Below are 26694 nucleotides of genomic sequence, written 5' to 3'. Positions count from 1 at the left end.
CATAACAGATATAGAAGAGAAAGTGGAATGCAACATTAGCAGCATTCTCACTTTTGATGATGCTGTTGGGTATCAAACTTAAGTGTGTATCAGAATCACCTGAGTGCTGAGTTCCACAGTTTCTGATTGTGCATCTGGGATGGCACCCCCAAATTTACATGTCTGATTCCCTGATGTTGCTGATGGTTGAGGACAGTACTTTGAGAAACACTGATGTAATGCCAAGTTACCAGGTATACCTGCCAACAGCTATTTTCCTTGATAGTATAGTTGGACAAAATAATTTCTATGCAGATTGTGAAGCATTTGTCTACTTGTGTCATGAATAGGTGTGGGAAATGAATTCAATGGCTTACCAATGGGGAATCCATGCTAAAGTATAGGGAATACTTTTTTTTTTTTTTTTTTTTTTTTTTTTACACAGTTCATTATAGCTGCTGTAATAGAGACTGGTTAGGGTCTTGGGATTTGTCCTGAGGGAGTGCCAGCCACGGTGGGCGGTAAAGAACATCACTCTGTGAGTAAAAATGGCCATGCCTAAATGTTCTGCCACACTCTGCTTTATGCATGGAAGGTAATTGGTGGTCATTAAGCCTTTCATTCTTGATTCAGAATTGAGGGAAATAGAGAAAATTGTGACTCTAATGAATGTACATATTCCAAGGGCTGTGCAAGAAAAATGGGTAACGAATGTAAGATGGGTTTTTTCCATACTGCAGGCTGCTGGCTATTGATAAAGGAAGGTGCTCAGAGGTTTCTGGATGAAGGATGAGTTAAAACATTCATTTACAACATTAGTAATATAAATACAGACCATTTCTGGAATTTCAAGTTATTTAGTTCAGCAGTATGCTCAGTGTCTTATCTAGTCTGAACTGGAAGAAAGGAGGTATGAATAGTTAATCTCTAGGCATTTGGTTCTTTGCTAACTTGATGACATCTTTCCTTTATTCAAAAAAATGGATTAATGATGTGTCATTGTACATTTTTAAAAACCACACACATTGCTAAATACACAGACTAAATACACAGACTGTGTATTTAGAACTAAATACACAAACTGATTTCAAGAGTCCCAGACAACTCAGGAGATCTTGATTTCTTTCTTTCCTTTTTTTTTTTTTTTAAGATCTTGATTTCATTTGGTACAATCTTCCAGGTTGCAGTTATACACTCTCCTTTTCCAGTAAAGGCATATTCATTTAGCATGCAACAGTCTGTGAAAAATAAGGAGGCTCATTTCTTTCTTTAGTGAAGAATGTTTCCGTAATGTCTGGATCCACATGTGAGCCAAATAGCTAGAACCACTTATTAGAATCATTAAATACTATTGCTTTCATCGCTGGCAACCTCAAACTGGAAACTAGCATCTTCTAATTTTGTATAAATAAATAATAGAAAAGAAACCAGTTCGATGTGGATTCTGACTTGTGGCATGAGTTGCATATTTTGGTAAAAAAACAAGTGATAATGTCCCTTCATTGATTGAAACTGTTTATCATTTTGCTCATTTTATTTTAAAGTTTGTGACTTGTTTTTTGAAAGTACACTAAAGTTGGTGTCCTGCATATATTCCAAATGGCCATTAAGGGGTAATTTACAGACTGCTGTCACTATTAGCAGCACAGGATTTTCCTCCGTGGTAATACTACATTAGCACCACCATGTGGACAGAAGGAACAATACCACTCTACGGTTATAAGGGGACAATTAATCCTTTTGAATTTTAGTAAGATTACTAAATTTTTGCCTAACTTTTAGGAAAAGCAGAACATCATTTTTAGAGAATAAAAGAACCATTAGATTAATATTCATTGAACACCTGTTGGTTTCCAGGCTTGGCTATATATGTGTATTATCTCATTTGCACCTTACAAGGATCATATGAGCCAGTTATACCCAGTTTACAGATGTGGAGAAATGTTCAAATAAAGAGGACAAATGCCTTTTAAAAGTGAATATCTAGAAGATTTGGACATGAAGATATACTAACTCCATCCACTAGATTCTCGGTGCATTCAGGACAAGCTGAATAATCAAATTTCATATGTGACCACAAGACTCTTTTCTGTTTCTGGGCCATCATTTTATTATGCCAACAAAAGTCTTAATTTAGGGTCTTATATGTAGATGCCATCTAATTCACTTTTCTTCTGGCTACTCAAAGAACTGAGTGTGGAGAGGAGTCAACTCTAGCATTCATTTATTCCTGTAGAAACAAAAACCACATTACCCTGATCGTGCAGAAAACTGAGTGTTGGCCTAAAAATTTTAATTTTTTAAAAATCTGATTCCTTGTCACATGACCTGAAGGTTCACCAAGGCAGGAAAATATCCTTTTAATTGAAAGATAAGTTTGTTACCCACTCTATTTCTGGTGAATCTTCTCATCCCCCACACCTATGGCCTACATACCAGCTCTTCTGCACAAAAATAAATAAATAAAGTCTTTATTTATTTATTTATTTTTAATAAATAAAGTCTTTAAAGAGAAAAAATGTTCTGTAGAAATTAAATGCTTTTCCATGGGTATATATAATTGAGAAAGGATGATGAAGTAAATGTAAGTATTTAAATTTTGACAATTCTCAATCCAACATTCAATTCCTATAACAGTGGCAGTATTTCAAACTATCCACAGTTCTTAACAACATCTTAGGTATTCAATAAATAGATATTTGCTGAATCCTCACAGAATATGCATGTTTCATATTTGGTAATCAAAAGCTGCCTGTGACCAGGGGAGTGGGTAAGATGCATGATCTTCATTTTGTGGATATAGTGACAGATGAAGATGGAGGAGAAAATATTGATAGTAACTAAACAGGTAGCCAAACAGGTTTAAAAACCGCTAAGATCACCTAGATTGCCTAGTAGACCCTTCTCTGATTAAGATACTTTAGAGTTAACATATGAAGGGCTCTGAACATGGGCATGTTAAAATCAGCAGAGCAACATGTCTTGTAAAACTCACAGATGGGTGGATAAATGCTCAAATGAAATATAGTTTCTTCACCAGTTTTCAAGAGCCATACTAAAGCAGGATAGAATCACAGAGGTCCAGTTGTAATGCCTGATAGCTTGTTTGAGAAGTGTGAGGATAATAAGACAGCATCTTGAGGAATCACAATGGATAGAGAGTCTTCATCCATATACATGTACTCCCTAATGTGCTTCTTTGTAATGCAAAAACACTTGTGAGAAGGTCTGTTAAGAAGTTATAAAAAACTCTGTAAAAAGCACTCCTTGCCATGGAGAATAAAAGAGTAACTGCCATTGTAAGCAGAATCATTGATGTAGTTTATACGGGAAAACAGAGACATCTGCCAAGAAATGTAATAGTGTAGGATTTTAAAGTCCCTATAAATGTAAGGAATATTTTACAGAACTCAATGGTGCGACCCTTTCTGAGCTGCTAAAATAACTGTCTTTCGTGGTTTTTACATCTAAGAGCATTTTGGTCGCATGTCTTAATGGTGACATGAAATCAGCAGTTTAAGGAATTACAATTTTATTGCTACTTTCGTGGCTTTATTAAGAAGCAGGACGAATCTGGCATTGATTAATTCTGTTGCAAAGACTAACTCAGATGTATAAGGAAGGGATGGCCACCAAAAGAAGACTGATTTCTCAAGATTATGGAAAAGCCGCCTTACAGTTTTGAAACAATGCTTTGAAAATTATTAAAAAATTACATGTGTATGGCAGGTCTTTGGATAACAAAGCAAATATAAGATTGATGTCCTGGAAGAACTCTGAGATGTGATACATTTCAAAATGTCTTCAAGTTTATGGCACAGTAATACGGCCTGAAGTTACAAGTGGCAAAGCTGCTGACAAATACAGCAGCAACCTAGAATTTCTCTTCTGTCAGCAATTTTTTTTTCATATGCAGTAAGAAAAAAAGATTTATCTGTTTAGAAAATCCTCATACAAATCATGTAAGCTTGGAACCAGGAGAGTCTGAGGTCAAGTTGGTCACTGTGGATTCCAGCTGTGGAATCCAGCTGTGGATTCAGACTGGCTCTGCTACCCTCCAGCATTATGAAATTGGGTAGATTACTTCACATTTTTGAGCTTCAGTTTAATCATTTATGAAAAGGGAATAAAAATTTCCAAAAGTTCTGCCTCTCCATTAGGAGCACAATGTGAATTATTTTTTAACTTTTTCACTTTTTAATCGTCCCGTGATGGGAAAATGGTTTTATTGTCTTACACATTTATACTCTACTTTTTTTCTAAGTTGAATTATCAAGAGCAAAGATCACTGACCTTTCCCTCCACATGTTATTACCGGAGTTGTCTCTCTCTTCCAGAATCCCCTACTTTGAAATTAGCGCTGCCAATGGGTCAAACATAAGCCAAGCAATTGAGATGCTCCTGGATCTAATAATGAAGCGAATGGAACGGTGTGTGGATAAATCCTGGATTCCTGAAGGAGTGGTGCGATCCAACGGTCACACTTCCCTTGATCAAATGAGTGAAGAAAAGGAGAAGGGGTCATGTGGCTGTTGAAGTCAAGCAACTGACACAAAACATCAGTGGCCCATGTCTGTGATCTTCTCTGTGGGTGATACATGGCATAAAGAGAGATTAATGGACATTTTGTACAAACTTCTTCTTAACATCCCAATTCGACCTAAGAATAAAGCATCCAGTTTTAAAATTAATTTGCTGCAGCTTCATAATATTTCTATATGATTCAGCCTGAAAGTTAGGAAAGACATTTCACATAGCCAAAAGTGCCTTAGAAAAACTTAGGCCACTGTAGTACATCAGGATTCAGGATTTTGTAGCCACAGAAGAGTGTTTAGAATGTAGCATGTCTGAAAACACTGTAACTTGCCTTAATATAGATAGGCCCTGAGACTCACAATCTAGATCTTAAACAAAATTGTAAAACTATCACCCTTGAATCCAAATTAAAAGACCCTGCTTGTACAACTGGTGACCTTTTAAAATGCCATCTAAACCACTTGAAAATTAAGAATATATATATACATCAGTTTGATGTCCTTGTACATTAGTTTATATGTGCATTCTCTTTTATATGAATATATGGCACATTATGACAATTTTTGTAGACTCTGAATAAACTGGATTGGCCAATTGTATACACTCAATGTGACTCTTGTTGGTCAGAAAGAAATTGAGAAGGGTTGGGGTCAGGGTGGCTTAATGTAATATGAGCAACCTAAGTGGGACTTCTATCTCCCTGCCATGTTCCCCTTGCTCTGCAAAGTTGATTGACGGGACCTAGATTTTTAATGGCTTCAGTTCACTGTGATCTGTGCAATTATACTTGGCTAATATGTTGGCCACATTTGAACATAGCTGGTGCTTATGCTGAAGTTATTTGTGATAAGTAAACATTTAGCTTCTTTTCTTCATATTTATATTGGTCTGGCATTGTCAGACTCTAGTTTAATTAGCTTGTGACTACTAATCTTCTGTCTTAACCATCAGGCTCTGTATGGTTGATATTTACAACTTGTTTTATTTTTCACATTGGTAGAATTGAAGGAATTAGTTTTAATTATATAAAATGTCTATTTGCCATTTGGTGGAAGATAGATTTTTGTATTTACGCAGTTATATTTGTATTGTAGCTCAATATAAAAACAATCAAGTTTTCTATAGCCTGTATTTTTCATTGATATCAGGGGCATTTATTTGCTGGGTCTTGCCAAGCTCATCTATTCTGTGGCATTGCAAAAGTGTCTTTATACCAAATTAAAGGTGGTTTTAATATCTGCTTCATGACAGTTGTTTATAAAGTTCAAAGGGGGGAAATTCTTGTTTGTTGAATGGATTTAAAGAAGGTAGATTAAAATTTCCATAGAGCTTAATGGTTATTTAGGAAGAAATACTACATATAATTTAAAAAAAGTAAAAGTAAATGTATGTTGTGGTAGCAAATGTTTGGTAGAACTGTAACTAGGAAAGTACAGCTATGATGGAAAAGAATTACTTTTATGCGATAATTTTCAAATGACTTTTTATTGAGCACTTACCCTGTTTATTTTTTTCTTTTTGGCCACACCCACCCCTCCAACCCCTGGCTTAGCTGTGGGGTTACTGAGATCTATGTCTTTCTATCCTAAGAAGTCATTAAGTTCTACACATTTGTGTTGGGTATTCTAGTGAGGAGAAGATTCAAACATTTCAAGGGTAGGATCGTAGTCCCAAGCAGTGCCTTCTAAAGCTGCCCTAAAACTTCAGTGGAGTAAATCACAATTTTACAGATACAGGTCAGGGAACATTTTATATGGTCTATTTATACAGACAAAAAGAAGACAGTTTGTTTTAGTTTTCAAGAACCAAATGAGCAAATTAGCTACAGATTCTACTGGCCTTAAACATAGCATATGTTTATATGTACACATGATATAGTGCACGTACAAACCACCTTTAATCACTGAAATAACATGTATTCTATTTGGAAATAATTTGTTTAAATTTGATATTGAAATATATTTTTTGTGCATCAATGTATTTTTCTATTTAGAAGCCGATGTAAAAGTAAAGTGTATCTTCAGTGAACTTCGTGCCAATTAAGCTTATAATAAAAAGTGGCCTCATCTGTCAAGCTTGTGTGTGAATGTAATTTCATTTCTTATCACAAAGAAATTCCATCTAAAGGTAATAATACTAAAGAAAACCAAATCCAGGGTCAAAAATTCCATTAGGTTCTTGATGAGGGGCAGGCCAAGACAACATGTTCAGAGAAGGTAATTCATCAAACATTCAAGAAGTGTTGTACAAGCCACTCTCAAATGAACACAAGGATGGCAAGGGCATGCACTAAGGTCTTACCTGGGAGATATTTAATGCAGGAAACATTGGGAAGGTCATAGCTATTTATTGAATGACATGGGAAGATATGTGGGGAGATAGATCCTCTGACCTTATTTCCTATTACTACCACCTCACACCTCCTTTTGCAGGCACATTGGCCTTCTTGCAGCAGTCAAGTAGGTTCCTGCCTCAGAAATACTTGCTCTTCCATCTACCTGGAATGCTAATCTTCCTGTAGCTACATGGCTCCATCTACCATCCTTTGAGAGTGTTCAAATGTCACCTTGTCTAAAAATTTACTGATCACCTTATGTAAAATTGTAGTCACTTGAACCAGTTTTGCAGTGATCCCAACCAATTGTCGCTTCCTGACCTGTTAATCCTGCTTAACTTTTCACATGCCACTCATGAGCACTTTATATATTTATATGTTTGCCTCCACTAAGATATAAATGTCTGAGAACATGGACTTAGGCAATTTTCTTCAAAACTGTGTTTCTCCTTCCCTGAAAAGAGCCTGGTACACAATGGTTACTCAGATAATTTCTGATGGATGGAAGAAAGGACTTAAGAGGAGCAGGGTGAAGTGAAAAAGTTTTCAAAATAGGAATCATTAATATTCAAAGACAGAAGAAGAGAATTTGAAAATTTAAACAGCTTTACAAATGTTTAGAAAGGCTTATGTGAGAAATTAGGAAATCTGAGAAGTATATTCTTGTCTTTTAAAGCTAATGAGGGATAGCTAAAAATCTAGAATGTTTTGCTCGATAGTTTTATAAACTACAGATCTCTAACTAGTATTTCTGGGTTTTCTATTAGCAATATGGATAACTAACTGGAAAATTCTGTAACTGTGTATAATTCTGGATAAAATATAAAAAATATTAAAAGGTAGTGTTGATCTCTCAAGAAAATAAAAGAAATGGCTTAAAACTACCCCTGTTTCCCATAAAACAGAAAACAACAAATAGCAACAATAGCAGCAGCAGAGAGAACTTACAATAATCTAATGCTGGATATAGTTTGCTTTTGGCTTTATTTTGTCCTCTATTCCTAAACACACACAAAGCCAATTTCCAGTCTATGTCTTTGGTTTCCCTAAGAATTTGTGACTATAACCTGCTTTATAACCATAACTCTTCTTTTATACTGGTTTAAGGCTCAAGCTTATGGGTGCTGTAAGTATGATTTAAGTGCTTTAAGGGCAGGGTGCTTTAAGTAGATTTCCTGGTTTTCAAAAATTTGATTTGTAGTGTAATTTCTGATGTACAGTTTGAACTTTCAGCAGCAAATACATGTGTGTATAGAGGATCTTATTTAAATTGATATGTATTTGCAAAAAAACCCCAAACACGCACAAAACTTCCAATAATATACCTACTAGATGGGGAGCATAAAGAAAAACATTTAAAAATAATTACTAACACGAAAGAAACTGAAATGTCTGGGGAAAGATAACATAATTAAAGACTGGTTTGAATTTCAAAAAATAAGATCCAGCTATGAAAAATTTTGCCAGTGATGCTCAAAACTTAATGGTCAGGGGTTAAACCACAAGTTTGACAAAGTTGAGAGAATTTGTGAACTAGAAGCTAGGTAGTAAGAAATTAAACTGAATTCAGCAAAGATAAAAGAATGAGAGTTTAAGAGATATATTAATACGCATTGATGATAAAATGTGTATTGAATGCTTTTATGTGCCAGGAACTGTTCTAGGCAGTGGGGATACAGTTGCCATCAAAAGGAAGATCACTGCCCTTGCGGAATTCATATTCCAGTGGTGGGAGAGAGATAACAGGAAATTGCAGAAAAGGGTGAACAGGATGTTCGAGTTATAAAGACGAGAAAGTGGAGACACGCACAGACACAAAAAACATCTTTGTCTAGGTACAGAAAATAATTAGGTAGGTAGTGAAAATAAATGATTGCTACTGGGGAGGAGGTCCGAAGTTTGGGGAGACAAAATTTTTTCTCTGAAATGTTTTTACCACCTAAATGTGTTAATTAAATGGGGGGAGGAGTAAAGGTAGAGAACACCACAAGTCTGGTAAATTAAAAGTTTGTAAAACTGTTGGTAAAATCCACTGAGGCTCAGAAACACAACTGCTTCCTTAGCAACATGTAAGTCACACCGACACCTGTGAAGGGTCTGCGCTGGTGGTGGAGAATGAGTTCCTAGACACACCTGCTGTGTGGGGAGCCCTGTGTGTGGTGGCAAAGCACAAACCAAAGACAAGATACATAAAACTTTATTATAATTAGTCTTTTTCCTGGTCGCTTATTTAGGTTTTCTAAATTCCTGCTATGACTAAGACCATCTGATATTTTTCTTTTTCTTTCTGGCTTATTTCGCTAAGCATGATCCCTTCCAGCTCCATCCATGTTGCTGTGAATGGTATGAGTTTATCTTTTTTGATTGCCGAGTAATATTCCATTGTGTACATGTACCACATCCTCTTGCTCCAGTCATCTATTTTGGGGCATTTGCGTTGTTTCCATGTTATAATAAAGTAAAAATCAAAATCAACAAGCAACTATAAACCAGACACACACTGAGGGAGGTGGGAAGGAAGGGCGAATTAGGGTCAAAAGAAGGGGGTTGGGAATTGTGTGGGGACTACAACCAAGATGAAAAATGCATACATTGTGCAAAAATGAAAAATGATGTAAAAAATATGAAATAAAATTAAAATAAAAAGTAAAAGATATCTAGAAAAGTAAAAAAAAACAACACACAAATAAACCATAAAACATGTTAGAGCATAAGGTAGAGGAAAACCAGCTGTGAAAGCAGGTTCAAAAGCGGCGCGCTCCCATGACGCACTTTCCCAGAGCAGGGGCGGCCAGGCCGACGCTGCACTTCCGCGCCTGCGCGAAGCGATAGCTCCTTTGCCCGCGCGGCCGCAGAGAGGCGCCCTTCCGACCGGGGCGCTTTCCCCGAGAGAAAACCCGGAAGAAAATCACTTCCGGTGAATGAGCTACGTCACTTCCTCTCAAGTTCGTTCGGGGTTTGGGTTCTTGGTACCCACGCGGGTTCAACATGCGTATCGAGAAGTGTTATTTCTGTTCGGGGCCCATCTACCCCGGCCACGGCATGATGTTCGTCCGCAACGACTGCAAGGTGAGGCGGCCGAGCCCAGCGTCGCGCCTCGCTGCGCTCCCGGGAGCGCTGGGCCGCTCGGTTCGGCGCGGGCCTCCGCTACGCCTGCGGGGTTCGGCCTGGGGGCCTGGCTGTGCCCCCGAGCAGGTGGCCTTGAGGTGCATTCGGGCCCAGCCTCCCCGCGTGGGGAGTGCCTTCATGCCGCTGCCCGAGCAGAGCTGTCCCAGGCACTCCCTGGTGCGTTGGCAGCGACGAGGTTTCAGGAACCATCTTAGCCTTCGCCGAGGGGGACTTCGGGGGCTCTTAGGGCTGTTTGGCCACTCTTGTGCGTGGCCAAGTCCTGGAATTAGGTAGCCTTTGTTGAACGCACCCCCACCCTCTAATATATGCTAATCTGCGTCCATAGTGATGAGTAAGACTTGGACTTCTCCGTAGTGTGGAGAGGTTGATATAGATGTTGCTTGGGGCTTATGTGTGTGATGAGATTGTGAGGGTGAGTTGTGGAGGGTCAGGAGACTAATTTGAAGGCACAGAGTATCAGTTACATTCCTGTTTAAGGAATTGACTGCATTGTAGATGGCTTGGGGTAGGACTGGAAATACAAATATAATGCGCCTGTCAACGTGTAAGACCAGCTTGTGAAAGACTCTGAACGATACGTGGATTTGCCTTCTCATATCAGTTTCATTTGCGCCTCATTCCTCTTGTTTCCTCAACACATCATTTTCATATTTGCTTGTGATTAAGTGGGCCCTGGTGAAAATACAAATTCTTATTTTCCACCAGATCTATTGAATTGGAACCATTGAGGGGAGGGGTGGAGGATCTAGAAAGATGTATATTGAGCAAGTGATTTCGACTTGCTAAAGAATTGCTTCCTATATTATCATCTTATATCTGTTATTAACCATAGGTATTGATCTCATTAAATTAGGAGAAGGGGTTCTTGCTTAAAGTGAGAGGTCAAAACTATGTTGGGAACTTAAAGAGGTATGTGGGAGATTTTGAATACCTGCTCTCAGGAACCTGATAAAAATTTCATATAAATGACTCAATGATTGCCAGGAGTAGGTCTAACTCGCAGTGAGCAGTAATTGTCATCGGGAGTTTATGATTTTTATACAGCAAAGCTTGCCACCTGCATTTTGGAATTAGAATGACAGTGGAAGCTATCTGGAATTGGGTGGTGGTCTGGCCGACTAAGTGGAAGTTCAAGTTGATGAGGAGGTCTGTATTGCTATGAAGCACAGTGTTGAATTGACTGAGAACCAACTTGATTCAGGGAAGACCAATAGTTTGAGAAATAGGTTGGGAAATGAGAAATAGAAGCCGTAAAGCACTAATAAAGAATAAGCGTCTTGTTTGTTCTGTGTTGATGGTCCCAAATCTGTGTCTTCTTAGCTCCAGGTCTGAAGTGAAATAGTGAAAACTTCTTTGTACCTAACAGCCTACTGAAAGAGAATTCCTTTTTAGATCAGATCTTTTTGCTCTTTGAATTAATACCACTGTCATTTTCCTAGACAACTTGGCCAAAAATGTGAATGTCACCTTTAAATGATTTGTGTTTTGTTTTTATCAAGTCTTTCTCATTCTGTCTGCGGAAGTATAATGGTGTCTTTCTTTCTGCCCCTCCTGCCTTTGTTCACTTGGACTTGTGCTTTCATAGACTCCTAACTTTCTATCCTGATTCTCTTAGCTTTTGAGATGGTCTTTCTTAGAGACCTCCCCTCTTGTACTTCTTGGCTAGCTTAAGGGTAAAGTTAGTGTTAGTGCTTCGTGTTTACATATACTTTGGAAACAAAAATAATACATCACCCTTAAGGAGTTCTTTTTTTTTTTTAAGATTTATTTATTTTATGCATACAAGAACTGGGGAACAGACCAGTGTGCGGGGTGAGAGGATTCATCAGAGACAGAGCGGGGAGCACAACAGGCAGAGTGACTGAAATACACTGTTGAGGGGAGCAGCGGGTGAGTCAGGAGAGGTCTGCTGCACCATGTGGGTTGCTCCCTGGCCAGCCGGGGATCGAACTAGTGCTGCAGAGGCTGTGGACAGCTTCATTGGTTGCGTCTTAACCCTTTATGCCACCAGGGAGGCCCAAGGAGTTCTTAATAAGTGTCTGTTGAAGTGGAATAAAAAGGGATTGAAGAGCTTTGAAGCTGAGGTATTAGCTGGGTCATTTGTTTGCATGTTGAAGACTGATGATGATGCTAGAGGGAATTGAACCTCTTTCACATAATCCATCTGCCTCTTACCCCAACATAGATTTAATCACTTCCTTAATCATATGTTTCCATATTACTTTATACATGATTATTGCATATAGTTTTACCCTGCTATTTATATCCTAGTCTGCTCTCCATCTCTCATGTTTGTGAAGTGAGACTTTATCACATTTTAGCCTAAGTGGCTCAAGGTAGGGTCTCATTATTTAATTACTCTTGTGTTCCTCGTATTTATTGCAATGTCAGATAGAGAGTAGATGGTTTTTATTTGCTGATTGAATCCCCTTCATGTCTCCAGTGACCAGAGTCTCTTCAGAAACTTCATTGTGTTTTTCGGATAACATCTATTGGCAAAGGAGTTTCAGTCGCTCTATTTGGAATTGAGAACAAGATCTAACCTTTCATTGGATATATGAGATACCTGTATCATTGGATATATATTACTGTCTATACTATAATAATTCTATTTTCTAGTTGCTTTGAAATAAATTCAAGAATGTAGACATGCTTTCAAGTCCCTGAGGAAAGGACTCTCCAGGAGGTACAGGCTTAGATGAGATTAAGCTATTACTGACCTTTTCTATGAAAACTATGTCTTGGTGTGTTTGGTGAGTGACGTGCTTGGATTGCTTCATAGAACAAAGTGTATATAAAATGAAAAGTATTTTGGCTTGCAGTATATACATAATGCTTATTTAATTTGAAATGTTCATGCTTCATTTTGACCTTTTTTAAAATGGGTCACATATTCTAGGTGTGATTATTTAACTTAACTTTCTTTGCCAAGATTTTTTTTCCTTTAGATTTCCTCTAGTAATACCTACAAATTTTAATGTGTTCTAAGACATTATAGAAGAGCAAAATAATGCACTTTAGAATATGAGTCCCAATAAGCCATTTCAGAAGTCCATTGAAGCATTATTAAATTTTTGTTAGTGCTGTTTAGGGACCACATCTTTTGGGATAAAATGGAGAACTAACGTAGTGAAGAATCATTCCGATATATCTGTGAATAAATTCTTTAGGAAATAAGCCAGTTTTAATTGCTTTTTTGAAATTATGTTGTCCTTTTAACATGAAGGATAGAAAGGAGATTTCAGAATTACTTGAAACTTACCACATTTGAGTTACATAGAATGTGAATTTTGAAACTTAGTTGGAGATGAGAAGGGATTTAAATAAAATTATTTTCCTTAAAATTATTACCTTCATTTAGATTATTACAAGGTTCTACTGTAATTCTATAAGGATGATAGTTTTTAACTATTTTGGGGGGCCCTTAGCCTTAGTTATATGTACCTGGTGTACCTCACACACTTCTAAATGGGGTAAGTGGAAAGAATTGTGAGAACGGTTGTCATTTCTCATACTTTACAGTATATGTTGTCTGGTAGGGGTAACATCCTCTAGTAGAAAAATCCTTAAGGTTGTCTTATCACTATTTTAACTTAATTTTCTTATAGGTATTCAGATTCTGTAAATCCAAGTGTCATAAAAACTTTAAAAAGAAGCGCAATCCTAGAAAAGTTAGGTGGACGAAAGCATTCCGGAAAGCAGCTGGTAAAGAGCTTACAGTGGTGAGTACAGTTATCAGTATAGTTCTTACTATACTCATTCAAAATTTTAATTTGGGGGGAGGATATGTATTTCAGCAGATTTATGACAAGACTTCTAACAACATGATTGATGAGTGACTTATTTATTGAACATGTATTAATTTCATTCTCACGTAGTCTTAAAAACTAGAGTTCTATAAAATTCTGAAAAAGAAAAAAAATCCTAATTCTTCTCAAAAAAACTGTTTTTAGCTTGCAAACAAAGGAGTAAATTATCTAAACAGATGCTGGTGAAACTGGGTATTGCTATTCAGGGATTATAGGAGGAAGTTAAGAGGTAAAGAATTCTCGAACAGAAGTGAGGGCTTGGATGAGATTTTTTAATATATTCATTTATTGATTTTTAGATTTCCTCAACAGGAATTTGTATCTGAGAACAGAGAAATTAGTTGATAGTTAATGGTGTTAGTGTGAAGAGGTATAGTCAGGGGGTGAGGAATTTTAAGAGGTGAGCCCCGATCATCGTATTGTTGAATAAGGATCTGGTGAAGCTTGCCCGTATTTGACCCCCATAAAGTGAGGAGGTGAAAGCTGCTACATAGACCGTCTTTGAGGGAAGAAGATATTTCAGCTGTTCTCCTCTCTCAAACTCATGAACTCTTTCCCACCTCTCCATTGCCCAAGGACAGTATCTAAGCAGTTGCCATGAAGCCTGTTGTTGGCATCTTTAACTTAAGTGCTGTGGGACAGCACTGAAGTCAGACAGATATGAAAATAAAGAAAAACTGTGGTTTTTCCAGGAAACGTGTAACTTTTCCAAAATTCTTTTTTTAAGATTAAACAGGACATTAACTGAAAATGTCAAGTTCATTTAGAGAGGAGCTGAAAAATTTCAAGGTGAAACTTACGTCTTGTGTAGTAGCTCCACATTTATTTGAAGATATGTAGTTTCACACCTGTGTTCTCTAACACAGGTATATAGATATTGAAATGTATAAGCATAGTAGGTATTTAGGTTGAACCATATGGAATTCTCATTATTTTATTTTTTAAAAAAGATTTTTATTTTTTATTTATGCGTACAAGAGCTGGGGTGTAGGCTAGAGGTGCGGAGGGGTGAGTGGATTCATCAGAGACAGAGTTGGGAACAGAACAGGCAGATTGACTGAAATACACTGCTGAGGGGAGCAGTGGGCGAGATAGGAGAGGTCTGCTGTGCCATGTGGGTAGCTCCCTGGCTGGCTGGGTATCGATCTTGTGCTGAAGTGGCTGACAATAGCTTGGTAGTGCTGAGACTTTAACCCCTGCGCCACCAGAGCGGCCCTCAATATTTTATTTTCTGATTGTGAAAAAAGGCACTTTTATGTGCTTTACCCTAGTGAATTTTTTTGGATGTGTCTCATCTGGGCATGGGAAATAAGGGAAACTTTTCAGTTTGTTTATAATGCCCACGATTGTTATATACCCCTCTGAGAAGTAGGAGTAGTATTTCTTCTTCTCCATCCTTTGAGTCACTCATATATAGGGATGTTTTCAGTTGTGTTGTCTTGTATATCATGCTGTGTAAAGGAGGAGAGGTTTGCAAACTTGTATTCTCTGCTTACTTGGGGTGTGTGTGTGGGGAATCTTAATATATGTCCAAGGTGTGAAATACTGGGAACTCCTTGAAAAGAACGATAGGTTTAAAGAAATGCATTCTATTGCTCTTAAACTGTATTTTGCACCCCTTACAGGATAATTCATTTGAATTTGAAAAACGTAGAAATGAACCTGTCAAATACCAGCGAGAGCTGTGGAATAAAACTAGTAAGTCACAAGGGTATCCCAGAAAATTTGGGAGAGACTCGGGTGGGATGTTACTGTAACTTTAATGTCAGTTTGTTGCTTAAATATTACATTTCTTCTCGTGTCATTGATTCATGTTTATTCTTTTGAATTCATTTTAATGGTTCTGTCTTATTTATGTCTTTTATTATAAGTAACCCAAAATCTTTCTCAGAATTGATTGATGTATCCATTGTAAAAATAATTATGTATTAATTTGATATTTGAAGTAGTCAGACAGATTAAAAAGAAAAAAATCAAAAAATTTCAACAAAGATAGAAATAATGGGGGATACTTACTTTGGATGAGTGTGGCATAGTTTAAATATACACAAAATCTAACATCCTTTACAAGTTTAGATAATTTGACTCGAGGATATGAAAGATGTATTCTGCATATTTTACAAAAGTTAGTGTTTTGGTAAAAAATGTAGTACTAAAAGAGTGATAATCACAAATTTTCTAGAAAATTTCTAAGTACTTGACTTAGGTAAAAATGAAGCTATTGGTTACTAAAACTAAAAGCAGTAATATCTTATGTTCTCTTCCCCCAGCCTCCCCGCCCCAAGTAGGCAGGGACTTTATTTAAAAAAAAAAAAAAAAAAAGGTGTTAAAATTGAATTTTCTAGTAGCATGTCTGTGTGTGTTAGAGGACCTTGGCCTTACTCCTTCACTCCACAACAAGGCAGCCTAATTAGCCTTTTTTAGTCTGGTGTATGTGTGTTTAGAGGAGGTGATACCTAGTTTGTTGGCTAGATGGCCCTGAAGCTTTGAATTCTGCAAATTTTATTAATCTCTAATAGATTGTTGGCAGATATCTGTTTCAACACATTTCCCCCTGTCAATCAGATAACTTAAGGGGAGGAATCTAAGTTGTGGACCTTTGTAGTACTGTTTGACACCCTCTAAAACTTTATCATCCTGGATCATTTGGAGAAATCTAGTCCAGGTTTTTAGAATTACCTATTCCACATGACTCTTAAATATTCTATCCCTTGGTTTTGTTTTTGTGCACATACCCCTCCCCCCTGAATTTTTTTTAAAGTAAGTTCTTTCCATTCTGTTTCATTAAGTAGAAGAATAATTAATTTCTGAAAAGAAAGAGAGATTGTGTTTTATCTCCTATGTCTGTATTGCATGCAGATCACTGTTTAATACTTAGCAATTTTTTTTTGTTTGTTTAAAGTTTTTTGGTCTTCTGGAGTATTAAGAAAAGCAGTGTTTTATCCTTTGGAAAGGATTTTATCTGTCCTTTGTGTGTTTATTTCCCTAGTAACTTTAAGGTGTGGAAATACTTGAGTACTATAAATAACGTGGCTATATTTCTGCTGAAGGCAAAACAAAAAACAAAACCCAAATATTCATCAGTTATTAAATCTAAGCTACAGCTTATGCAGATTTAGAGTTGGCATTGTCTTAGAGCTATTCACACAAAGACCATCTTAATATCAGAAACCCCATAGTGCCTCCTGAGGGATGCTGTTATAATGCAGATTCTGATACATTATATTGTGGTTGGGCCTTTCATTCTGTATTTCTAGTAAGTTTCCAGGTAATGCTAATACTACTGGTCCCCAGACTACACTTAGAAAAATTTTTAATTCTGACATAAACTATATCTTTTAATTTGAAGATTTAGTATGAAAAAGAAACAACATCTCAGTAATTTTTTTTGTTGATTACATGTAAAATGGCAATATTTTGTATATGTTGGATTAGACAAAATATGTCATGAAATTTAATTTAAAAAATGTTCATTTTTTTCTTATTTTCTTCTTAATGTGACTGCTAGCAAATTTAAAATTACATATGTGCTTTGTCTTATACTGATCAATGTTGACACAGATTATAAAGCATAATTGGACTGAGCTTCTTATAGTTAAGTTGTCTCATTCAAAACAGTTGGAATTTGCTCTTATTGTCATTATTCATCATGTATTCCAGACACTTTAAGGAAAACTGTTCTTGGTGACTCGAAGGTTTCTGTCTTTAAGGAATCAATACATTAAGAATAGGATTAATTGCTACTTAAATCTAAGTTCTCTGAAAAATAAAATTTGAAAAAGAGAGTTTTAAAAGTAGAAGGAAAATTGAGTAGCAGTTAAGATTTTTGCCAAGTAAAAATAAATAGTACTTGTGAAATATAGTCAGCATTGATGTCAGCCAAAAATACATACCTTCTCTAGCCATTTTAGTGTAGGGATTGTTTTTGCAATGAATTTTTTATTTAATCTCTTTCTAAATCAGAATAAAGAAGGGCTAAAGCACTTGTTTAGAGTCATTCTGCTTGACTGTGCATGAGTATTCTAACTTTTATGAATTTTTTGTAGTTGATGCAATGAAGAGAGTTGAAGAGATCAAACAGAAACGCCAAGCTAAATTTATAATGAACAGGTATGAATATTTTTCTAATTCATTTGTTTCATCTGCTTTAGTTGGTTTTCTGAACAGAGTAATTTTCCCCAAAAGAGACTGTGAAGTAAAAATAATCAGTAGCCATTTGTGCTTTGTAAACTTTTTATTTTTACACTTCAGACTTAAAAAAAACTTGGAAGAAAAATATAAAGAACACTGTATATTGTTAACACTGTCACCTTTACCTCTCTCTATGTAGAGTAAGTTCAAGAACAGATGTCCCTCCTACACTTCAGTGTACCTATCCTAAAAATAACATGTTCTTATGTAACCACAGTTATAGTTATCTAAGTCAGGAAACTAACATCAGTGCAATACTGTTACATAATCTGTAGACTTTACTTACATTTCACTTATTGTCTCAATAATGTACTTCATACGAACAAAATCCTGAATCATGCATTGTGTTTCATATTCATATCTCTTCAAGCTCTTTTAATCGGGACAGTTTCTCATCATCCTTGTCTTAAATAATACATTTTTGAAGAGTACAATCAGTTATTTTATAGAATGTCCCTCAGTTTGGGACAATTTATGTTTTCCTCATAATTAAATTTATGTTGAGTACCTTTAGCCAGAATATTGTAGAAGAGATGGTATGTCTGTTTCCTGCTGTTGATGATATCTTTGCTTACTTAGTTTAAGTGGCGTCTGCCAGTTCTCACCACTGGAAACTTTTCTTTCACCCTTTTTTTTAACTATTGTGTTTCTTGGGGGAGATATCCAGATCCCATTACTCCTCAAACTAGTACTCGCTGGTTTTAGGATCCATTAGAGTCTTGTCTGAATCTGTTACTATTGTGATTGTTGCCAAACAATAATTTTTCTGATTTCATTATTTCTTCTACATTTATTGATGCTCTCACCTAAGAAAGAGCTCCTCTCCAAGTTCAAAATTTGTTCATTTATTTATATCATGTCTATTTGTATTCACTGATTCTTATAGAACTCAGTTCTAATTATTTATTTTAATGGTTCCGAGTGCCTTACTTTGGCCAGTGGGCTCCCATGTCATTTTGACAAGTTCTCATAATTCTTTGAGTGCTTTCTTGCTTTATGGCTAACAAGATATTCTAAAGCCTCATCTTATATACATCTCCTGTGAAGAAATAAATCTTTTAGAGCAGGAGCATGATATTTTGCTCTAATCAAATTCAAAGTCTATCATAGAAAAGCAGCGTGTGCCAACTGTTTTCTGGCTTGAAAAAAAAAAAAGTTAAAGCATTACATTAAAGAGAACTAATGTTTGAGAACTAGTCTATTAGCATTTTTGTTACTATGTGTTTTATGCTATTGTAATTACTCAATGATTAAAACAATTAGTGTGTTCTCTATTTGAGGCGAAAAGATCTACAAAATCAGAGATATGCACTGTTATGTGTATAAAAGTCATTGATGTATAAAACTTGTTAATTCTTTGACTGAATACATTCCTTTATTCAAGTATATGTTGAGTCCCCATTTCATTCTCAACTAGGCACTAGGAATACAATGCATGAACTCATGGTAGCAGATTAGTAACTAGAAAATGATTTGAGTTCCCATTCCCCATCTCTGAGGGCAACTTAATAAAGCTTATTTTTATAGGTTTGTTGTTGTTTAAAGAAACTGCTGTTTAAAGAAGTTTTAGTGACATTTTGGCCTTGATATGTTGTATTCTAGGTTAAAGAAAAATAAAGAACTACAGAAAGTTCAGGACATCAAAGAAGTCAAGCAAAACATCCATCTTATCCGAGCCCCTCTTGCAGGTAAGTACTGCATTGCGTAGTAGTTCTCTGCTTTAAGTAGAGGGGTGAAAAATCTAGACTTTTGTGGAATGTTTTTGCGTACCAAGCCAACTTCTGAGGGTGAATAGTTTTTTATTTAAATGTTATCTCTCATAGTACATACATGATATGACTTGGTTTTCTTTAATTACTATTATTTTTGAAATAAATTTTGATTGAGGTGGTATTTGTTTATAACATTATATAAGTTTTAGGTGATTAGCATTATGATGTTTATGCTACATCAAGATCACCAGCAAAAGTCTAGTTTCATGCATCCTCATGTAGTTGATCCACTTTATCCATGTCACCTACCTCCAGCTGCTTTCCCCTTTTGTAACCACGAATCTGTTCTCTGTATATAAGAGCTAATTTTTGTTTGATTTATTTATTTGCCTTGATTCTTTATGCTCTCATGTGAGTGAAGTCATACAGTATTTGTCTTTCACTTAGCACAATACCCTCAAGGTTCGTCCATGTTACTGCAAATGGCAAGATTTACTTTTTTATGATTGAATAAGTAGTCTGTTGTGTAAGACACACATATATTTATACACACCTCTTCTTTATTCATCCTTCCATTGATGGACATTTAGGTTGTTTCATATCTTTTTTTTTTTTTTTAGAGGCATGTTTTATTTATTTGTTTGTTTGTTTGTTTTGTTTATACATGCACTGGGTACAGTCAGAAGTGCGGGAGGGAGGGTGAGAGAATTCACCAGAGCCAGAGCGGGGAGCAGAGCAGGCAGAAGGACCGAAGTACACTGCTGAGGGGAGCAGTGGGCGGCAGGAGAGGTCCGCGCGCCATGTGGGACCCTCCTCCGGTGGCCGGGGAACAGCCGGGGATCGAACCGGCGCTGCAGAGGCCGCGGGCAGCTTCACAACCCAGCGCTCAACCACTGCGCCACCGGGGAGGCCCTGTTTCATATCTTGACTCTAGTAAATAATGTTTTAGTGAACATAGCAGTTCCTGAGCACCTCTTTTGTTATTATAGATGTTTATTTTGAGGTTACCATGAGAAGTTCATATACCATCCTATGTATATTATATTTTCTTTTTTTTTTTTTGAGTTTTTCCAATTTTTTTTAAAAGATTTATTTATTTATTTATTTATACAAGCACTGGGTACAGTCAGAAGTGCGGGAAGGTGAGAGAATTCACCAGAGCCAGAGCGGGGAGCAGAACAGGCAGAAGGACCGAAGTACACTGCTGAGGGGAGCAGTGGGCGGCAGGAGAGGTCCACGCGCCATGTAGGACCCTACTGCAGTGGCCAGGGAACAGCTGGGGATCGAATCAGCGCTGCAGAGGCTGCGGGCAGCTTCGCAACCCAGTGCTCAACTGCTGCGCCACCGGGGAGGCCCATATATTATATTTTCTTTTAAATTAATAGAAAGTTAATTCCAAACTCATTCTAAGTCTTTTTTGTGCCCCGTGCTTTTGTTTCTGATGTCTTTTTTCCAAAACTCTTTATGCATCCCTTAAGTGATTATTCTGGTTTTGTTTTTGTCTTTTTTTTCATATAATTTTTATATGCAATTAATCCACTACTTTTAATGTATGTTTACATTTATCAGTGAGATTTTTTTTTTTTCCTTTCCATGTTTTCTTCTTAGTTTATAGAAGTCCCTTTAATCTTTCTTGTAAGGCTGATTTACTGGTGATCCATTACTTTAGGTTTTAATCTGGAAAGCTCCTTTTCTCTCCAATTTAAAATAACCTTGCCTTAAAGTATTCTTAGCGTCATTCGTTTCACCACTTTGAGTATACCGCATCAGTCTCTTCTGGTCTGCAAAGTTTGACAGATCTGCTTAATGCCTTATAGGTAACAAGTTGTTTATCTCTCGTTTTTTAGATTTTATATTCATCTGTAACTTTTGACGTTTTAATTATAATGTATAGTTATAACTCAGACCTATTTAGATTTTAATTATAATGTATAGTTGTATATTACAAGTTTAGAGTTCTAATTGGCTTTAGTAAAAGATTCAGTATTGGGCCTCCCCTGGTGGCGCAGGCGGTTAAGTGCTGTGCTGTGAAGTTGTCCGCAGACTTTGCACCATGGATTCTATCCCAGCCGGCCCATGAGGGTCCCAAATGGCGTGGCATACCTCTCCTGTTGCGCCTGCTGCTCCCCTCAGCAGTATATTTCGTCAGTCTGCCTGTTATGTTCCCCACTCTGTCTCTGGTGAATCCTCTCACCCTCCTGCAACTCTGGCCTGTACCCGGTTCTTGTGTAAAATGAATAAATAAATCTTTTTTAAAAAAATTCAGTATTAGGCACTATCCCATTTAGCACATGGATTCTGTAAGGGTTTCCACAATAATGGAATGTTTTTATAACTGAAAGAGAGTGGGAAAAGGTTATTATTAGTAAAAGAAAAGTATTTTAGGCAGAGCCACTTTCCCTCAGGGAAGAACAGGGAGTTCTTATGTAGGTTACCCCACTAGTGTTAGCCAAGAAACTCTAGATTCAGGTTTAGGATTCCACTCTTGGGAAAGGCTGAAACTGTGGTTAGTAGTCAGTATGGGGACACACGAATGATTCCATTGTTATTCTTTAATTTTTTAGAAATGTCTGTTATTTTAAAACATCCAAGATTCTTCATAAATTGTTTATATGCTTACTGCAAGATCACACTGAATTGTTTATTTTTTCTTTATAGGTAAAGGAAAGCAGCTGGAAGAAAAAATGGTGCAGAAATTACAAGAAGATGTGGACATGGAAGATGCTTCTTAAAAACCTTACTGAAGCATTTTTCAAAAGTGCATTTGAAAACCTCCTTTGGAGACTTAGAATTTCTAAATTATTGATTTATTTTTTATGGTCACTCAACTGAAAGGTGATTAAAAATACATCTACATTGCTATCTGGAAAACATCAGTTGTGAATTCTATACTCATCTCACTGTTAATCCTTCTCTGATAAATATTCTCATGTAATTATGAAAATTCAGTTTGAGATTACAGAAGTGAATTGTGGGTGGACATGCCATTTGTATAACAGCACTAGCAGCATTTGTGTAATAATTGATGACAGAAATTTCATGGCTAGTGATGTACAAAAATAAAATTTTCTTGGCAGTAAAACATTCCCTTTATTAATGTTATAGAAGGGAGGATACAATAAGGAAGTAATAATCTGTATGAAAATTAGCCACAGGTAATATCTCTAGATTTTGATATATTTTTGGTTTATTATTAGGAGAAGCTTAAGTATGTTGGGCTGTTTTGACCTAGTTAAACTGTTCTGGTAGGCAGTGTGAATGTTTGGGGTGAGAGCTGAATACTCTTTTCTTGTAATGGCATGATACTCTTATAACTTCCACTTGAACGAATACTCATTTCTAACTTGAGATTCCTTGTAGCACAAACTTAATTTTTTCAGTTTAGCAATAATTCAGAAGCAGAGGAGTCCATTGCCTTTAAAAGTTCCTTTGGTTTTCTTTTAAATAATACCTAATTGTTTTTGGAAAATCAAACTTGTGGGTAGAGCATCTATACATTATTTGCATATAAACTTTTCTAATCCACGGGCCTATATATTATTTAAAGATACTAAGCAAGTGTCTGACTTATCAGTTACATGGAAGAAAAATAACTTCCCTTACACATACTAATGTGGCAGGAGCTGTATTTAAAGAAAATATACTTCATGTTTCTACAGACAGCCCCCAACTTTTTATGTACTTAACAATTATTTGACTTTATGGTGGTTTCAGCTATACAATGATTCAGTAGAAGCTGTGCACTTTGAAGTTTTGAATTTTGATCTTTTCCCAGGCTAGTGATATGCTGTACAATACTCTGTTTATTCTGGGCAGTGGCAACAAGATGCAAGTTGCAGTTAGCCATGTAGTAAGGTGGGTAAACAATAGATATATAAGGTTCACTATGTTGCTAGAAATGGGACAATAAATTTAGGAGGGTAAACAGAATAAAGAGCTTTGCAATTTAAAGAAAAGGAATTATGCAAGGCTTATCTATAGATGCATCCAAAACGACTTTGCAAGGCTGTCTTCCACCTCCCAGACCACCAGAGATTCCTATTTTCTGGGAGACATAGGCAAAACATAATTCTTGGATCTTTTCTTAATTAGCATACCATTTGGGCACAGACTAAGGCAACCTGTCTTTAGTCCAGTATTTTCCACCTAATGATATTTCAACATACGATGCATTTATCAGGCCATAAATCCATTAGATGTCAAGGAAGATATATATTTTTACATTTAATCATTTTAAATAAGTAACTCAGTTTTCATATTTTTTTTTTGGATGGAATTTGGAATTACAGATTCTTTAGACCATATAAAGTAATGGTTAAATTTTTATTTCGGTATTAGATACTAAAAAAGTGAATTGCTCATTGGGTTGTTCCAAGACCTGTATTCCAGTGTATGCCTTTTCATTCTTATTTGTAGAGTAAGACTCACGTGAAAACAGTATTGATGTAATAATTAGGGGGAATAATATATGTAATCGAAGATATGTAAAATTTCTTGACTTTTTATTACAGACTTTATTCATGTTTGTTCAAGTTTGGTGAATTAATGTTTAAATTTTAAACACATTTAAAGGTACATACGATTAGGAGGTAAGTTTTCTGCTATGCTTTTGTATTGAGTGATTAATTTTGGGGAAAATAGAGCAATTTGAAATGAAGAACTGAAATTGCAGCTCACGTTTAACATCCAGGAAGTTCTCTTAACTGTCCGGATTTCATAGTATTGTGAGACCCCAGATCTCATAAACTGTGAACACAAATACCACTTTTATCCCCCACAACTCTAAACTTAATTGTATCACCAAGTTGAGTTGTCCTTTATTGAAATCTTTGTACCATCCCTAGAGGTGGCATGGTACAATGCTTTAGATTACTGTTGTTTCAGTTTATCTGGTTGAGATCTCTACTGGACAGTTATAACACAAAAATATAAAACTGTCCAAACACTCTCTACCTAAATTCTTATATTTGTAGTTTAAGGACAGTGTAAGGTTTGAAAGTCACATTTTTATAAAACCTTGTAAAAGTGCCTACAAAATCCCCATTTCTTTCTTTCTTTTTTTTTTAAAGATTTATTTATCTATTTATACAAGCACTGGGTACAGTCAGAAGCGCGGGAGGGTGAGTGGATTCACCAGAGCCAGAGTGGGGAGCAGAACAGGCAGACCGACGAAATACACTCCTGAGGGGAGCAGCGGGCACGGCAGGAGAGATGTGTGCTCCATGTGGGACCCTCGCCAGCAGCTGGGGATCAAACCAGTGCTGCAGCGGCTGTGGGCAGCTTCGCCACCCAGCACTCAACTGTTGCGCCACAGGGGAGGCCCCAAAATCCCCATTTCTTAAAAATAGAAATCTTAGCAAGATGTTTTATTTTGTAGAAAGGAGTTTGAGAAGGACTGGCCTATTTTACAATATCTCATTTTATAGATAGGAAAATTTTAGGTTTTTGGTAACTTACTCTTTGTCACACATCTAGAAGATGGAGAGATTTATGTTCTTTCAAGTTTGTCTACAAAATTTCCATACATTTACATACCATTAGAAGAGATTTACCCAGCGCCACACAGATCCTGTCTTCAAAAGTCCAGATGATTGCAAGTTACTTTAGTGACCCTCAACCTCTGACTTGCTCTCTTCATCTGAAAAATGGAGATAATATGACCAACTCTGTATTTTTTGTAAGTCACTCAGTACATGTAAAATAGTCATTTCAAGGCTACCACCTAGTAGGATTGGCTGTGTGACAACATAAAACCCAGCAATGAATTTTTGAATTGGGAGAAAAGTGGAGAGCTTTAGGGTTTGGGGATAGCTGTGGCTGAATTGAGGTAGTGTACTTACTCCACAAAGACAAGGGGGTATTCATATTTTAAACATTAATTTTACCCTTTCAGTTGGCAGGAAAATTCACTTATTGTGGAGAGTATCTCATTCCCTAAATATTATTTGTGGTGAACTCTGGGCGGGGGAAGATATTTCTGGGTAGTCAGGTAATAGTTTAGAAAATGAATTGTTTAAAATTTTAAGGGATAATTTACATGCTATAAAGGAAGTTTATTTTTTCCCCTTATTTTCTAGCTTACATTTCAATGGAGATTTGGATAAAGATACTTTGATCAGGGCCTTCCCGGTGGCGCAGCGGTTGAGCACTGGGTTGTGAAGCTCCCTGCAGCCTCTGCGGCTCTGGTTCGATCCCCGGCTGCTCCCCGGCCACTGGAGGAGGGTCCCACATGGCGCATAGACCTCTCCTGCCGCCTGCTGCTCCCCTCAGCAGTGTACTTCGGTCCTTCTGCCTGCTCTGCTCCCCGCTCTGGCTCTGGTGAATTCTCTCACCCTCCCGTGCTTCTGACTGTACCCATGCATGTATAAAAACAAAACAAACAAATAAATAAATAAAAATACATGCCTCTTTAAAAAAAAAAAAAAGATACTTTGATCATTGAGATTTAAAATGTTAGTTCTAATAGCAAATAAAGACTGCCTTGTAAAAGTTAACATGGCAGTCTGTTGAATTGAAAGTTGGAAAGGGGAAAATCAATATTAAAATCAATTCCAAAGCCTATGGAAAAAATAATTTCCAAAGTCTACATTTGTTTATACATAGAAGATTTTAAAGGGTAACACAAATTTTACCTTACATGTCTTCACACTGAGTGTTATCAGTCAGCCTCATTTATTTGAATTATTTTCTGTTAATGAATTTTTTTAAGGGGAAGTGTCCTTTTTAAAAATGTATTCTTATGTTCTTGATACTTCTGTATGATGGGATAAGCCTCTGATTTCTGCTCTTATATTTGACCACTCTCCCTAAATACTGATTTTAAAAAACTTGTGAATCTTAATTGACACTCTCAGGAGGGATTATTGGTGATGTTTCTGCCATGTGACCTTTCTTGGGGGATATAGTTACCTGACCTGAGTCTGTAGCCTGTCTTTGATTCTGTGGCTCCCTATGAGCCTGCTGATAAATTTTCTTTTGCTGAAGTTTGTAACCAGAAATCTTG

At 36.6% G+C, this 26694-nt stretch overlaps 2 protein-coding genes across 6 annotated transcripts in view; both read left to right on the top strand.

Moving 5' to 3' along the window:
• Positions 1-6582, top strand: part of RAB27A (RAB27A, member RAS oncogene family) — a 56622-nt gene extending 50040 nt beyond the window's left edge. For all 5 annotated transcript variants that reach the window (XM_037502520.2, XM_054701674.1, XM_054701676.1 and 2 more), the window contains exon 6: positions 4317-6582. In XM_037502520.2, coding sequence (XP_037358417.1) covers positions 4317-4515 — 199 coding nt within the window. In that variant the 3' untranslated portion in view covers positions 4516-6582. The remainder of the gene's footprint in view (positions 1-4316) is intronic.
• Positions 6583-9724: 3142 nt separating this feature from the next.
• RSL24D1 (ribosomal L24 domain containing 1) lies at positions 9725-25969 on the top strand. Its single transcript, XM_037502513.2, has 6 exons — positions 9725-9919; positions 13588-13701; positions 15414-15486; positions 17835-17898; positions 19582-19667; positions 22350-25969. The coding sequence occupies exons 1-6, from the start codon at positions 9839-9841 to the stop codon at positions 22421-22423; spliced, it is 492 nt and encodes a 163-aa protein (XP_037358410.1). The 5' UTR covers positions 9725-9838; the 3' UTR covers positions 22424-25969.
• Positions 25970-26694: the final 725 nt, after the last annotated feature.

The sequence above is a fragment of the Talpa occidentalis genome, unplaced genomic scaffold (assembly GCF_014898055.3).
Source record: "Talpa occidentalis isolate TD23 unplaced genomic scaffold, MPIMG_talOcc4v2.1 talOcc4.11, whole genome shotgun sequence".
Taxonomy (NCBI): Eukaryota; Metazoa; Chordata; class Mammalia; order Eulipotyphla; family Talpidae; genus Talpa; species Talpa occidentalis.
The sequence above is the reverse complement of the archived record's forward strand: the minus strand, read 5'-3'. Positions and strand labels throughout refer to the sequence as shown.